A 16911-nucleotide genomic window follows, 5' to 3' on the forward strand; every position below is an offset into this window, starting at 1 on the left:
GTTAGAAGGGGGATGTTCAGACACCCCCCGGCCCGGCGCGGAATCTCAGAGCACCGGCCCGGCGCGGGTTAAGTGGGTCGCTAATTAGCCATCTTACCCTAATTTGAGGTTACGACAGAAACATGACAGTGCTGATGAACTGGATGAGCCAGCCAAATGGATGTTTTTTTTTAAATATACTACGAGCACGCACAAATGCAACAACAATTAATCATGTCAGTTTGAGTGTTACAAACATGTATAACCTGGCCTACTTGTGTAAGAAAATCACTATTTCCTTTACGGGCTCATAAGAAACTGCCAAAGAGCAATGAAATGGAAGAAAATGTATTATTTTGCCTAAATGCTTAAATGTATGTGATAATATACCTAACTATTCACAGCAATTTAAAAATTCCTATTCCCGTCATATTCGCTCAAGAGGGTGGTGTCGCAAATCGGGAAGGGTCGCTAATAGGAGCATTTTCCCCATGCATCAACCTTTCTCGATAGATCAAGCAAAGGTCCCAACTGAACTAGATAAAAGTAACATTATTTCTGCACGCAGCATAATTCAGCAGTTCCCTAACTCCAAAATTTCATAAACGCGACCAGATTCTAAATATAGGTATATTGTAAACTTCTGAAGTTGTTATCAACACAGTCAAAGACAATCCCGGCTCCGACATTCATCTTTATCCCTGCATCTGTCCTGGGCCCTAAGAACGTACAATGTGTACATGGAATCCAGACTGTCACTGTAAAACACAGTTTTATAATGCAGATTCATGTGATAAACCACAGGACCACCTGACAAGCACCACCCTGAACAGAAGCAGGAAACACTGAAGCTCGGTCTTGCTCTTCACTGAAGTTCCACACCTGCAATGGATGTACACGTAAACCGTCAGCCAGCAATGGTATTTGCATATAGGTTATCAGGAACATGCTTTTATCTATAAAAAAAAAAAAATTGGTAGGCATCGTATGCCAAAATTCCGTGTTCCTAACTAGCCTGCCCGCGAATAAAACCAACACATTCCTCAATGCCAAAGCATAGTAAGACAAGTTTCATGGTAGCAAAACTCGTGCTTCACTGAACTAAAAATGACCGACTGAGAATCAGTCTCCCGGGCCCAATCTTATAAAATCTCGTACTATTCTATTCACGCCTCACGGCATTTGGTAGGGGAAGTTTGGGAAATGCCGGAGTCGCGGCAAAGCCGAAATTCGAGATATTTCGAAACCTGTACGACATGGATGCCACCTGTCAGTGATGCTCTGAAGCTTAGGTGACTACCAATTACACTATGCAACAAAAAATGAAAAATTTTCTGTTCCTGGAAAGCGACCGAATTTTTCTTATTCATTGGGTCCTATTATAACCGAAATGGGCATTAGTTTTGATCTGAAAATGCTTTTCCGGTTTTCAGAGACGATTTTCGATTTTTGGCCCCGAAATTCGGTTTTTGGCCCACCGTGTCCGATGTAATTGAGTAATCGACTCGCGGTAACTTTCATCGCCTTTCCTATGCCACAAGCTTTCGAATGATATCTGGTTTTGCATATTTGCGTGCAAAAATAACGTCATAAATCTATGTTAAAGGGACCCTCCCACCTTAACATTAGATTTGAGTTGAGATAGCCAAAATGGGGTCCCTGGCTCACAATTACCGGTTTCGACACTCACAACATCCAGAAATGCCTTAAATCGGAAATATTGAATTTCAAAATTGCAGCATTTTGATTCAGAGGGGCTAATGCTTAGGAATACCCCTCTGAATGTGTGACGTCAGCGCAGATATCTAACGATTTTTAAATGTTTGACTAAAACGTTTTGTAGCACGCGGTGGTATATGCTGCTTTGCGCGCAACAAGTGCCGCACTTTCAGCTGCCAAACTATTGCTTCCAAATAAAGTCGCTAGGAACAGCGGAGATCCCAAAAAGTAAACAAAAGTAAAAGTGTAATATCTTGAAAACCGGTGAATATTTTTCGGTGAAATTTGGTAGATATTCGTTTTCGTTCTTTCTGAACCGAGCGACATCACTTTCATGCCAATTCATAAACTTTTTTGAAGGTGGGAGGGTCCCTTTAAAGTAAGAAAATGTTGAAATTTCGTAAAAATTTGACATTTTTTCGATTTCATTTCAAAATAGAGGAAAAACTAAAGGCCCCATCCAAATTCTGAGCCCAGTTCCTTGAAGAGCATTCAATTTCCGTTCGGAAGGTACCTTTTTAGTGCATTTTATCGGATTCCTGTGGCGTCCAGATTGAGTTAACCTAAACACATATCCTAAGTCACACTGAAAGAAAAAATGACACCCTGTACGGGGTATTGACGGTCATGTCAAAAATAACACCCGAGTGGGGTGTTTTGAGGGGAGTCGCTGAGCTATTATAAATGGGGTGTTTGGCGTACACCCCAGGAGGGTTTCGACGCATAGTGGGGAGTCGCAGCCGCTAAAGGGGGGTCAGCGCCGGCCCACATGGGGTTCCGTTAGACTGCAGGTGACACCCCTCAAATATCAGCCGAGCACCCCTTTTTGGTCCCTAAGCACCCGACAGGGTGTCAAACTCCCAAATTAGGGTGTAAAATATAGCAGCTCAACTCCCCTATTTTTCTGATATAACTCCCCATATTGTTTCTGACCCCCACGCGGGGAACCGCGCGCCTTCAGCAGGGAATCTCTCATGGAAATTTCACTCCCCTATACTTCCGAAAAACTCCCGGCGAGGATTAAATGTCCTTCGGAACTTGTTTGTTTCGTTTTGTTGGGTTAGACCCTTTCGGTCGACAAGACCATTGCAGAGCCGGAAGGATGATAGGAATTATGGGGAGACATTGGTCTGGGCAGGCACCCTAGTGAGTCGCCGGGGCTGAGCCCGTCCAGCGGACAGGCCACCCAGCCCCAAGCCACTCACTGCACCCGGCTTCGGGGACTCCTTCGGAACGAGAATCTCAGACTATATTTATAACCGGGTGAGGAGTTACTCTTTCCGTTCGCGGCCTTGCGGCGCCCTGTAGTGTGCACGACCAACGTATGACACGGTAATCAGTCTAGATATCATCATGATATAGTTGGCCACTCTACGCTATGCACGCTTTTGCCTTAGCTCCAAACATGCACCAGCCATTCGTGAAAAACAGGTCCCGATTTTACCAACTTTAGTTTGCGCCATCTATCGGTAGGATTTGAAGCTGAAAACACGGGGTGTCACTCCAGGATAATGACACCCCAGAGGGGTTTCAACGGGGGTGTCTCAGCGACACTCCAACTTTTTGGCCTGCAATTTTTGGGGAGTTTGCTAGCCGAACCTCTCCCAAGGGGGTCATGTACATTTTTGCGGCGTCAAAAGGTAATGGGGCTCCCGTGTCGGGTGTCACAACACCCATGACATCCTAAAATCATGAAAACGGAGCCTAATTTAGGAGTATTTTGGAGTATGTGGTGTCCGATTGTAAGAAATGGGGTTCCCCGATTTTTTTCAGTGCATATCACATAGCATTAACCTGATAACGTATGTTAACGCCATAGGATCAACGAGGGGTCAACTGAGGTCATTTTGTTGACCCCTTGTGACCTCGGGTCACACGCAGGAACTTACTTTTGAGCAATCCTGTCGCTCAGAATCTTGATCTGTTGGGGGCCCGTTTTTCAAGTGACTCAATCTGGACGCCACAGTAAACCGATAAAATGCACTAAAATAGTACCTTCCGAACGGAAATTGAATGCTCTTCAAGGAACTGGGCTCAGAATTTGGATAGGGCCTTTAGTTTTTACTCTATTTTGAAATGAAATCGAAAAAAAAATGTCAAATTTTTACAAAATTTCAATATTTTCTTACTTTAACATAGATTTATGACGTTATTTTTACACGCAAATATGCAAAACCGGATATCATTCGAAAGCTTGTGGCATAGGAAGGGCGATGAAAGTTACCGCGAGTCGATTACTCAATTACACCGGACACAGTGGGCCAAAAACCGAATTTCGGGGCCAAAAATCGAAAATCGTCTCTGAAAACCGGAAAAGAATTTTCAGATCAAAACAAATGCCCATTTCGGTTATAATGGGACCCAATGAGTCCAAAAAAATCGGTCGTTACTCAGGAACAAAATGACTGTTGCATAGCCTATTTGAAATTTATACAGCACCTTGAAAAGTTATGGGCCTGCAACTGAAAGTATGGCTGGCTGGGGTAATGCCGAAAACGTGCAATTACGCACGTCGTTAAAGCACGCTACGTGGACTTCACTGGTGTAGAAAAGCAACGCATATTTTTAGTCACACAAATTACACTTTCAACCGACACAACGGCCTGTTACCTATACCTAAAGAATGATTTATTGGCTTTTTCTTATTATATCACACAATTATAACTTCCAGTGTGCACCAAGCGTCCTCAAGCTCTTAAAACGCGTGTCAGCTTTGATGAATTATGGATAAAGTTTGAGATAAATTGGCAAAACATCAATTTCGGCATTCCCCGTAGATCATTTTTCCCATTTTCGGCTTTCCCCGCAGTCCGGGGCAACGCTGAAAAAGTCACTTCTTTGATATTTTTAGTTTGTGCGCTTTACGGTATGCGAATTCATCAAATGCGCCTGTTATGTTTGAAAGGCAAAAGACTGGCCTCTCGAATGACACCAACAAGAATAGCTTATGTTGTCTACCTTGCCAGCTACGGGGGTAAGAAAAAAAGATTCGGCGTTCCCCCAACTTCCCCACAGTGATGCCATTGCTGACAAAGGGCTATCCGAGTCAACGAAATGATTCTTTAGACCGTCAACATACGATGGACTGAAATGCGTGAAAAGCATTTTGCATTTGATAGCCGTTTTCTGCAGCTAAAGTTCAGCCAGTGCTGCCAATTGCCATATCCATTCCACGCCGTTTATAAGATTGAGCCCCGATATAAAAGCTCTAAATCTCAGCCTCGAAAAAGGGGAGGGGAGAAATAGACCAAGAGAAATAGAGATTGAGGGAGAGAGGAGAGATATGAGAGGAGAAGAAAAGACTAGAACAGGAAAGAACAGAACAGAAAAGAAGAAAACAAAACAAACCGGAAGAAAAGAAGAAAACGAGAAAAACACATACACAACACAACGACATTGTGAAACTGCTGGACATCCCTCCCAAAAATATGTTTTCGATATGCACTTCATAGCTTTACTATATTTGGGTGTATCTTTAGTGAAGCTGTTTTTTGCTACCTTGAAGTCCGATGGAGTTTCCGCTGTCCGTTCTCAGGATGGCCATTTTGGCCTCCACTCGGTGTTCGTTCAGAGCTGGTCCCCAGGTTTCGTCGGGACGCGACAGCAGCCGCAGCCTCTGGGAGCAGCAACACACAGCCGTTAGATGAATGACACCTGAATTAACGGCGAGTCTGGACTACTCGTATCTTCATACCCGCCGGAAAAACTTCCAAGACGAGCATCGTTAGTAAGTCTACGCTTACTAACGATGCGCTTAAATTGTATTTCACGTTCTTATTTCTCAGCCACATATGCTGGGTTGATTGGCTTGAAGCGACAATTGAAACTCAGCAATCTGCATGCATCACTAAGCGCTTAAGATCACAAGATGAGTGTGAGCTTACTTCCACGAGGGTGTGACGTGGGTGCATCCTGGCCAGTTTGATGACGGCCACCAGTGGTATCATGGCGACTGACGTCAGTGAGATGAGCCAGCCCACGCCGGTGGCCCACAGCGGAAACTCGTAGTCGCCGTACTGGATCGGCTTGTGGTCTATCCAGGTGAACAGCAGCAGAGCCTGCGCCGGCGTCAATCACATCAGTCACACAGTACTTACAAGTACACCACACAAGCACCTGCATACAAAATATGAATATAGATTCGCTGAACATGTTGCCCGCAAGCATGAAATGCTGAACGAAAATTGGGGCACGGCAGGCCGGATGATTTTAATGCCGGTTAAGGTAAACCGAAAGTTAAACCAAAGCAGCTTTCGAATGATAGCCTAACCGGCTAAATAGACTTAAAATAATCAACTAAGTCCCTCCCCCCCTCGCTTGTCTGTCTCCCCCCCCCCCCCAAGCTTCCTCGGCGTCTGTGCGCTCGTGTGCGGCTCTTACGGTGACGATGGTGGGCGAGACGACCTTCCAGGCCCACTTCCACCAGCTGTAGTGGAACGGGTAGTGGCCGATCATGGTGCGGATGTTGTCCAGCAGACGGTCCGCGCCGTAGATGTGCGCCACCACCAACACCTCCGTCATGCCCACGATCAGAGCAGAAAACGTGCCCGCGTAGTTGTCCATCAGCTGGGACAACAGTAGTAGTTTGGTCAGTCCGATCATCAACCACACATTTTGCTCCGGGGATACGGACACATTTAGAGTCCAATCGAGCCAATAAAGGTAATGGTTCACATAATATGAAAGCATATCGCTTTTTACCACAAAATTCATCCACATGTTATCATTAAACTCGTAACTCTAAAATAAATATCCACAAAAGGATGCCCCGAACCCATTCCAATGTCATTTATTGCCAGAATGTTTCAAGTGTTCGACAAAAAATATGACTGAATTTTGCTACTAGCTGAAAAAATGCGCCAGTCTCATATCTCAGTAATTTGCAAAGCCATTCAGAGATTTCCTATTGCTATCACGAAGTGCGAGCATTTCCCAGCGAGCAAAATTGGCCGGGGCCGTAGCTGGTTTTACTCTGGTTAGCTCCGGCATTTGTCTGGCTTAAGCACGGGCAGGTTCTGGGGCTCTGCTGGAGCTGACACATGATTCCGAAGCTCGCCCGCACCACAGCCGGACTCACAGCCCGCATCAGCCGTGCCGTACCTCAACCGTACTTCAGCCACAGTAAGCCAGAGCAGCCACGAGGCAGCCGAACCTGGCCGTAGGGAGCCGCACTTGAGCCGTGACAGGGAGCCGGACTTGAGCCAGACTTGGCGGGCCGAAACCATACCAACCCGGGAGCGCTACGGCAGAGGCTGGCTAACCGGAATAGACCCATATCGACCCAAACCCCGGCTCTGAAGGCGTTCCTTTTACACCGGCTCAAGTCTGGCATGTCGGAGTTGCCCGGGCAAAATAAATCCAAACGAAATTGCTGGCTGGGTTATCATCGACAATCGTAAATAACGCAATTTTTACGCAGAATATTGTTTGCGTGACTCAAATATCTTGCCCTAGCTTGCAGTGGCTATTTCTCGAGCGCTACTTACCGTGAGAATGTAAAGGCCGCCGCTGGTGCACATTGGAAGGCCACAGAAGAACATGAAGAGGCAGCACCCCAGTAGAACCCACCTGTGCGACACCGAGGGCACGTGAGGAAGGCAGCATGGTCGTCATACCAAGTGGAAAAGTTGCATTTAAGATTCAAATAAAACTTTTGTGAAGTGTTAATTAGTGAATAAGTGACAAAGCTGTTCCGTTTCTTACAAATGTCCATCAGTTCCACATATCAACTTTTAAAAATTATAATTCGTCATATTGAAAAAAGTTTAATACAGTGTTTATTCCCCATTTCGATCATGATCTATGCTCTATCTCACTCACGTCTGTTTGGCCCTGAGCCGGTCGGGGGCGAGGTCGACGACAGTGCTGACCACGGTCTCCATCATGGTGAACTGGGAGCCGACGCCTAGCGTCAGCAGCATGGCGAAGAAGCAGATGGACCAGAGGGGGGCCACCGGCAGCCGAGACACCGCCTCCGGGTACACAATGAACGCCAGGCCGGGCCCTGCACGGTCAGCACAGCACAGCGTTACGCGGCGCTGCACGGTGGCAAACTGTAGAGTGTTATTGGTTCGAAAAGTACTGTAGTCACTATCTGATTCATAAATGCATGTGATGCACAGGTCGAGGCATTCGTTGCCTTCCCATTTACTTGAATTTGAAGTAATTACACTACTAGAACCGACCTTGAGCAGCTACGTCCTCCACTTTGACGCCTAGTTCGTGTGCCATGAAGCCGACGATGCCGAAGATCACGAACCCGGCGAAGAAGCTGGTCAAGCAGTTGCCGCACGATATGATGATGGCGTCCCTAAAACGGCATAAAGAGCAAAGTGAAATAAGCGATATTCTGAGTCTTGTGAATTGTGCAATGCATACTTCCCATACTGACTGGACTTACGAGCGACTCGATGAACTGTACGGTCTACAGAGAGCAAAACACGAAAGCAATATACCATTAGGGGTCGTTTTATTTAAAAAAGGACGCAAAATTTCACGCGGTTGACCATGAATGACAAGAATTGGAAGACGCTAAAACGGATAACAACATTAAGTTAAACAATTTTAATGCATTTCAATTGCAACAAATATTTTTAATGCATTAGTATGAGTCGCAACTTTATCAAAATATTCAATTTTATTCGTACCACTATTTCGGATGCCGAAGAACGATAGAAATAGACTTACCTGAAGTGATTGTTGTGAAACTTGTTGTAAGCTGAGAGTGCAATCAGTCCACCCCAGCTATGTCCCAACGAGAAGAATATCTGGATCGCGGCGTCGGCCCACACCTGACAAACAGTAAATACGGTGACAAAATACTAATGTAAGGCAAACACACAATCAAAGCTGTCCAGTCAAACACACCCTCATATCCAGACCAACCGTAAAATGTTTGTTTCTTTTTTGAAAGGAACACAAGTACCGCAAACCGTCTAAATAAACAAGGTCTTCCAACTATCTCTCTTCCCGTAAAGACTTGCATAAAATGCCTCTGGTGACGGTTACGGGTGGGTCACGCCCTCTGTTTACCAATAAACGAGCACCAGGCATTTTCCTGCACCCTCAGACGTCGCGACACGCCCCCTCCCGTAAACTTTACCATAAGGAGACGCTTATGTAGCATGCAACTTATGTCGGGGATTGTTTATCTTGGTCATTTATTCGTGAGGGCAGATGCATATGTCATCGGAAGGCGATGTTTACATGTGCAACTGCACATGTCATATATTTAGATCAACGGTTATCCATTTTATGAATTATAGCAAAAAATTAACATCCTACACCTATCGTCGTAAAATGAAAGGTATTGCTTCCGGTATCTCTAAACTAAGTATTGCATGTGATGCATTCACATAATGATCTATTCAAATATTATTTATCGTATATGCATTTCCGTCAATATAACGCCGCCTCCATGAATTAAATACTCGTATCATTCAAAATCCACCCGGGGGTGGGGGTTGTCACTTCATACCACCGATGGCACCGACACCTACCTTGACGTGAGCCAGTTTCTCCCAGCGCGGGGTGATGTAAAAATAGATGCCCTCCATGTATCCGGGCAGCGTGGCGGCACGCGCCAGAAGGCAGACCAGGATCAGGTACGGAAAAATAGCCGTAAAGTAGACCGCCTGTAACACAACGGTCGTAAATGCAGGCATGAAAAAATCGCTGGATCTGAGAGTTCAAAAACTCAAGAAAGTCATTTCTTTATTTATGCTTTAGTAACTGCTTTTATGAACTGGCGTTCCAGCAAACATTCACATTAACCAAAAACATGTTCAGTTTTGAAATGTAAGTTCATGTTGCTAGCTCCATGATGGTTTAGTCCCGTAGGACAAAACTTTAATGTTCAGTTTTAAAATGTAAGTTTATGTTGCTAGCTCCATGATGGTTTAGTCCCGTAGCACAAAACTTCAATAGACAATTTTCAATTTCAATTCAATTGCCCTCGCCTAACCATGCAAGTTTTTTGTCCGTCCTCCGCCTCCTGAAGGCATTCACTTCCTTTATGAAGGTCGCGGTGGCAAATCTGCCTGTATCAGCTATCCACCGTCGGTACTAAGAGCCGCTGCTTATACCCACCTTGCCGTAAGTTTTGACGCCTTTGACCATAGCCAGGAAGACGATGGTCCAGGCGCTAAGCAGGCAGAGGGCCAGCGGCCAGCGGAACGCGCCCAGGTCATCGATACCGTCCGTTATCTGCAGCATGTAGTTACTGCAGCGGGCGGAGGGCGCTGGTCAGCCACTGACTTTATTATAGATACTAGTTATTTCAACAAGGGTCTCAATTGAAAGTGAAAAACATTGTAGCATACCATTGTAACAAATATCGTAACTGCTAGGAATTTCATAACTTGATGTCCGTAAGTTTATCTCGGACATGATCAGATCGAAAATTCCCATTCGATAAAATAAATATGCAGCTGAAAGACCACAAGCACATTTTATCGCTATCGTAATCGTTGAACGGCTAGAGTGAGCACATTTGGCAAATAAGTTGGATCATATAGAGCTCTCCTATTTCTCTGCCTATCTCACCTCAGCCCCATTGAGCTTGTGGTCAAATGGTCACATCAGTTTTTAATTGAGCCCCAACGACTGTTTGCAGAGGAGAGGGCTCTCACTGGAAAAACTCGTCGGCTGGCATCCTGTGGGTGCCGATGGAACCGGAGGTGTTCCACAGCCTCTGACCGCCCGACTGGACGCAGCCTTCAGTGTCGTTGGCACCGTCCCCCGCCGTGCACGGCTCCGGCTGGAACACGTGACACCCTGCGGAACCAGACAGTGTCGCCATGACACCAGCATGTTGAGTTGACACTATACCAGTGTTCATATATCATGGTGAATACAGATGATCATCACAGGGCAGGACCAGGCCTGCCGAGCGCATCTCACTGAAGCAGAATTGACACACACCAATGACCCTAAATGACCCCAGCCGAGCGATACTGACCTTCCGTGTTCCACCAGTTGTCACAGCCGTCCCAGGGCAGGCTGCTCGTCAGACTCGAGTACACGTAGAAAATGGTCCACGCCAGAATCATGTTGTAGTAGATGCCGATTGTCAGCGAGATGACGAACATGGCGTAGCCGATGCCTGCCGACAAAGTTAGCGTACGGAAATGATCGTCGACAAATAGGCAACAGCGTAAGCATTTTACAGAGAGGTCCAATGGAAGATGAATGGAAATCCACAGCCGGCGCGACAGCAGGCTTACCATCAAAGACAGAGATTTTGATATTAGTTCCGCCGAGGTTCAATAGCTGAAAGTATTAGGACGATAGGCTTATGCCCTCTTATGCTCATGGCCCTTAGTTGGTCCGATGGCCATTCACCTTGGACTCATGACACGGACTTTTCTGCACGACAGCGGCAGCGGAAGTCACGGCTTTGACCATACTCTGCCTCTACTATCACCCTGATATATCGCAGTAAATTTTATATAAATATGCTGCCCGGCGTCTCAAATAAGTTATCACTTAGAAAGCTCACCATTGACCAATGTAAATCATAAAAGGCAGAGGTAAAAGCAGTCTGCATGGGCTGCTGTTCAGCTCTCACCTTGGAAGAGAGGGGAGACACTCCATATGCCGATTGGACCCTGACTGGTGAACTGACCCATCGTCAGCTCGAAGAAGAACAGAGGCACGCCCGTGCAGAACAGCATTATCACGTACGGTATCAGAAAGGCCCCTGTGAAACAAACGGCCGCAAGGAAATAACAATAACAGGGAAATAAAGATTACAGGAAAATTTGTTAAATTTTGCGTAGGTACAACTAGAATATCAGACGTCAAAGGAAAATAATTTTTGACACAAAATTATATAGCCAACACATGTGACGGTTTATGTTTAAATATACCTCACTTTTAAGCTAGGGTAGGATATATAAATGTTTATCGGATTCGTATAAGACAAATGAAAAAAAAATCGTCTTTTAAAATATTATTAGTTTAGTTAACCCGAATGGTTGCTTTAGCCTCCGCATGCGATTGCGGAGCCCAAACTACTCACCGCCTCCGTTCTGGTAGCAGAGGTAGGGGAACCGCCAGATGTTTCCCAAACCGACCGCGTACGACAGACAGGAGAGCAGGAACTCCAGCTGGGAGCCCCAGGTGCCGCGCCGGCTGGAGTCGGCCTGTTCCTCGTCATCATCGGCAGGCGGCGCTGCAGGAGGAGCCGCCACAGAGGTCCGGTGCGGGGTCGAGGCGGGGTCCGGGGGCACTGCGGCCGCGGGGTCGAAACCCTGTCAGAGGCAAGCAGCCAGCTGTTACGATGAGCCATTCCTCAGCAAGTGTAGCTTCGGGAACGCTTGCCAGAGGTCGTGGTCATGGTTTAAATCTTATATGTTCCAAGTACATGCGCTGTATACAGCTGAATTGCAGACATATCCGTGCCAGTGTTACCATAAATAATCATTATACACAAATACCTAACATATCGAACATCTCCACAAATAGAGTGCCGCTATCTTCCATCATATTTACCAGCGATGGGGAGGGGAACCGAGCCCGCGTCACATGCTGGAATGAATAAATATTTGGCATGTCCCGGCGATTTCCTGATTCCAGAACTAAGATGAAAGGGGTAGAAAGTAATTTGGAATATGCTTCTTCTGTCCACTGTCAACCGCGCTCTCCAGTATCTACTTATAATCACATGTAACAGTAGGTTGAATATTTGAAATGCAGTCTCTGAGCGGTCACTGAAATGTGTCATTTTGTATCAATGGCGACGTATTGCGTGTTTCGCTGATATCGAAAAAACGCAGTTGTTAATAATTTCCTTCTGGTTCATGTCTTCTCGAGAGCATACTGCAATCAAGAACCAAAAACCATCCCAGCCTGTACCGTAAAAATAGGAGAAGGGGCCCATTTACCCGTATTAACCTTCGTGCATTTGGTTATTCGGGTGTACCTATATTAGTAGAATTCGTCGAGTATATCCGCAGACTCTCCAACCCCGTAGAGCCCCTCTCGGACTGCCGCCCACGGCTCTGTGCACCCCCCCCCCCCCTCCGTGGCTGTCTGGCCACAGTTCCGTCCGCGTGGCAGCAGGGATATTTTGGGAGTGGCGTCACCGATGGAGCACGCCGCTCCGCCGTGACCCAGACCGGCTCACAGCTGGGCCAGCAGCGGAGGCCTCCTCAGTGAGCATACATACATACATGCATGCATGCATAAGGCGTGCATAAATACATGCATAAATTCATGCAAAGGTACCCACATGTGTGCATACCACATGCATGTATACATACACACATGCATGCGTGCATGATGAGGCCTAATGAACGAAACGAACCCACCTAATGATGTAGTTGTGTTGATTCATCCGTTAGACTTATTCATAATATTATCGTGCATGCACACAAGATTTGTCGAGTGTGTTTGGATGAAGCGCAGCGAAGGGCCTGCCGGATATGACTGTGTTGACAGTCGGCGTCCGCACAACACACGCAGTCTATACCGACCCGTCTGGTGCAGTCTTAGCGAACTGTCACAGCGGCCACCGGCCAATCAACGCCGCCCGAACTGACCACGTGGCAGGCGGGAGGGGCTGTATGATGACGCCACACCTCTGCACTATTTGCTGGCGCCGCTGCTGACGTAAATGGCGTCAGACGGTCAGCATACGGCACGTGCCGTACGAGGGTGGCCGACTCGCTCCCCCACACACGGAGTTCACCCGGCCCCACTAATGGTATCTCTCATCTGTATTTATGTTTTAGGTATTGCATTTTGACGTTTGAGCATCACTTGTCTTAGGACACATGAAAGCTAGTGACAAAAGCTCTATCGTGCTTACTGCTTTGGTATCAGCTTTTATTTTATATCCCTATTCCATAACTATTCCATAACCCTTTAATTGACATATACTTGCTAAAGAATGATTGAATAAGAGGTTCTAAGACTGAAAACGGTAGGTAGCAATAAATTGCTATCGTTTCTCGACGCTATTCTGAATGAGCTGGCCTTGAGACGGTCGATAGCGATCCATGGCCTGCTCCATATATTTTTCAGGCATTATGGGACATTCGATTGAGGTCGGTCATCATGCGCCAGTGCAGTTTGGCCGGTTTTGATTGTATCCGTAGATTGTACAACAACCTTCTTGTGTTAGAAGGCGTATAAATTTGTAAAACGACACAAGAACACTCTTTGCTAATGATAGTACCTACATCATCGTCTCTTACTTTGGCATAGCTAGGTATTTCGGTGGAGACTAAAACTGAAGCCGTTTAGTTCGCGAGATATTAAGGTATAGTTCGCTGTGGAGATAGCTGATTCATGCCACTGCTTTCCATGAAATGCCTCTTTAGAGAACAGTCGCATGACGCATGATTAGGTACTGCCTATGTTACCCTTGGGTTGCCATTAACTTTATTTAGCAATTTCCTTCACGCAGGATACCAAGCCACATCGATAACAATAGGTATGAACAATATACAATATAAATTCAACAGTCTCTTGAATACGCACGACAGGTACTCGATTGTGATTGATTTTGCAACTGTTCTAAAATTTTACGGAGAGCCATAGACCGCAGTGCATTCGACATGCCAGCTTGTGGGAATATGGGACAAAGGACTTTACTTTATTAGTCCTTTATGCTTTATTACTTTATTATTATTACTTTATTACTTGTTAAGTCCCTTACAGACCACGGACAATCGTCAAGCACACAGCGCCGGAGCTCTTGGCACACGAGCCAACACCCGTTTCCAAGGCACTTGCCAAGACGGCCGGCACGTTTAACCGAGTGGAACTTTACTGAGTGGTACTCCACGCGTGCGCACCAGTGCCGGCGGAGGTTGCGCCATAGCTGATTGGAAGTATTTCGGGGAGGACTCAGGGTAATGCCCTCTAACAAGGCAGCCCGCCACGTCCCCTAACAATCACGTTCACTGTAATGAAGAAGATATTGCTTATCAGACATCCCGTAGCTCATGGCTGGTAGAGCGTTGGATCAATGATGATTTCCCGGTTCAAAGTGCTCCGGTTCTCGATATATGAGACTCCTGACGGCCGAATGGCCCATGCTGTTGGCAGGTGCAGGCGGTGCAGCCACAACCGCTCGAAGTCGGTAGAGTGGGACGAACAGTGTCCAACTTTGATGGACACGATAAACTTTGTCTTTCAAAGTCACCCGTTAACCGGAGAGGCTCGATCAGACTGTAGTGGCTAGGTCCTACCGCCTACGCAACAAGCCCTGTTTATCTCGGCTCTGTCAATTCCTCCATCGAAAAATTCGACCGTAATAAATAACAATGGACTCACTCCATGGTATTTGCGTCGGGATACGAATGCCCCACAATGACCGGAAGTCATCGAGGCGCGAATTTGAACGACAAGAACATGATTCACAAAAGGTATATGCGGCTCTTTCTCCAAAGAGCCATTTAGTGGACATAACAAAGGTATTTGCTGTGAAAGCACAGAACTAACGCAGAAGAGGACGATGCAAGCGATGAATGAAACGCATCTACAAGAAGGATGAAGAGATTGAGAAACAAGACCTAGGGAACTCACAATAGTCAGCCGTGACTGAAAAGACATGGTCAATGTTGTGCTTATCAACATAAATGGTGCCCTGCAACGTGCCATGATGGCCACTGGCTAATGGCTATGGCACAAATGTCCATCCGCAGCCGTCAGCGTGTGTTCATAGCCGAACCGAAAAGCCGTGCCGCCCGTATCATCTCACAAAAAATATCAATGCATCCGATAATCGAGAAGCTATTGAAAATGGAAATAGGTAGGGTACCAATTACCATAGTGATTTATCGTTAGGTATTTATAGCCTCGGCTATACCTTCCTATGGTATAGCCAATAGGCGTGCACTTTCGTGCACTTTCGTGCATTGGCGTGCACTTTCTGCTGTTGCAGGTTGTGGTATTCCATACCATTTACCTATCCTGATCCTGTTGGCAACCAGCATGTGCTAAACACTAATGGGAGTAATGCATTTTAATTGATAATCCGATTGCGATCTGCAGCTCTAGAGATAAAACTTTCTTTTTTACCGGAATATGGTTAGACTTTGTTAGGCTAATCGGCACAACTGTGAACCACTAAAAAAGTATTTGCATTCGCAAATATTTTTGAGTCTTTTTAGACCGCGTCGGTCCATAACATAATCGAATACATTTTTACGCGCACTCGCTGTTTGGCATCCGGCCGTTCTCACCTTGGCTGGTGGCGCGGCGCCGCTGGGCGCGCCGACCGCCTCCGAGTAGCTCGGGGGCGCGAGGCTGGCCATATTCTCGGCTCCGCGGGACAGTCACTGGCACAGTGCGGTCGGCGGCGTCGGCCGTCGGCGACTGCGCCCCCGGGGGCCGACGGACGAGCCCGAGACGGCGTCCGACACTCGACACTGGCCACCGGACACCGACCGCTGCAGAGGCACGCCAACGAGCACCGCGCGCCGGCCCCGGGACACGGTCACGGCCCGCCCGGTGACCCGTGAGGCGGTCCGCCGTACTCGGAGCCACACCCCCACCCGGCGCGCCGTGACGAGACCAGGGCCTCGTTTCATAAAAGGAATTACTTACGGCGTTCCGTCAATTATGCCAGATTTGGCGTATTTGATGCCAATTCGGTTTCATAAAGCCGGAGACCGGAGTAATTCACGCCATCGAAATTACGGAGCTTCATTTACGGCAAATGCTCGATTCCGGACCAATTGATGCCATTTGGGTTTCATAAAACGACGTAATTAACGCCAAATATTTTATCAAGCTCTTGATATCAGTGGTGTAAACTACGCACAAAAATGTTGCGTGAATTTGAGTTAATGTGAAGATTCGAAGCTAATTTTTGATATATTTTATAATGTTGAGCCCGGTGAGGAAGAAAGAACAGCCAAAATGAGAAAAAGAAACTGCAAATCTTCTGTACCAGTCGCTTTTTGTGGCCACTATCGGAATTTTGTTTATTCGCCGCGCCGCGCCACTTTCGTAGTTAGGCACTTCTGCTTAGCTGGCTTTCTGCTGTTTTCAATATATTGATTTAAGAAAGGATGGTCATCAATATCAATTTTGTTTTTTCATAAATAATTTTTAAGATTTAAATTCAACATAATTGTTTTATAATTTCTCGTAAAAAAATAAGTGTTGACATGAAACTGTAATTTGTAGGACACTTGATAAATTACGGTAACTACGCAAATGTGCTTAGTTACGGAGGTGTAAACAATTCCAGTTTTG

General features: G+C 46.4%; 1 protein-coding gene across 1 annotated transcript; it reads right to left on the reverse strand.

Moving 5' to 3' along the window:
• Positions 1 to 602: 602 nt before the first annotated feature.
• On the reverse strand, positions 603 to 16220 carry LOC122375406 (sodium- and chloride-dependent glycine transporter 1-like). The gene is made up of 15 exons (XM_043354771.1): positions 15894 to 16220; positions 11720 to 11951; positions 11267 to 11398; positions 10658 to 10801; positions 10329 to 10473; positions 9787 to 9919; positions 9198 to 9332; positions 8386 to 8489; positions 7884 to 8008; positions 7519 to 7702; positions 7185 to 7266; positions 6079 to 6264; positions 5583 to 5756; positions 5197 to 5314; positions 603 to 861 (listed from the first exon to the last, which is right to left on the reverse strand). Exons 1-15 carry the CDS (start codon positions 15963 to 15965, stop codon positions 845 to 847), a joined length of 1983 nt encoding a protein of 660 aa, XP_043210706.1. The 5' UTR covers positions 15966 to 16220; the 3' UTR covers positions 603 to 844.
• Between the last annotated feature and the right edge of the window lie 691 nt (positions 16221 to 16911).

Source organism: Amphibalanus amphitrite, unplaced genomic scaffold, assembly GCF_019059575.1.
Source record: "Amphibalanus amphitrite isolate SeventyFive unplaced genomic scaffold, NRLGWU_Aamphi_draft 001833F_arrow, whole genome shotgun sequence".
NCBI lineage: Eukaryota > Metazoa > Arthropoda > Thecostraca > Balanomorpha > Balanidae > Amphibalanus > Amphibalanus amphitrite.

Coding starts and splice junctions, on each gene's coding strand:
- LOC122375406 (XM_043354771.1), bottom strand. CDS start 15,965: ATGGCCAGCCTCGCGCCCCCGAGCTACTCGGAGGCGGTCGGCGCGCCC. Junction 11,399..11,719: donor CTGCTACCAGAACGGAGGCG/GTGAGTAGTTTG, acceptor TTTGTTTCACAG/GGGCCTTTCTGATACCGTAC. Junction 7,703..7,883: donor GGAGGACGTAGCTGCTCAAG/GTCGGTTCTAGT, acceptor CTGACCGTGCAG/GGCCCGGCCTGGCGTTCATT.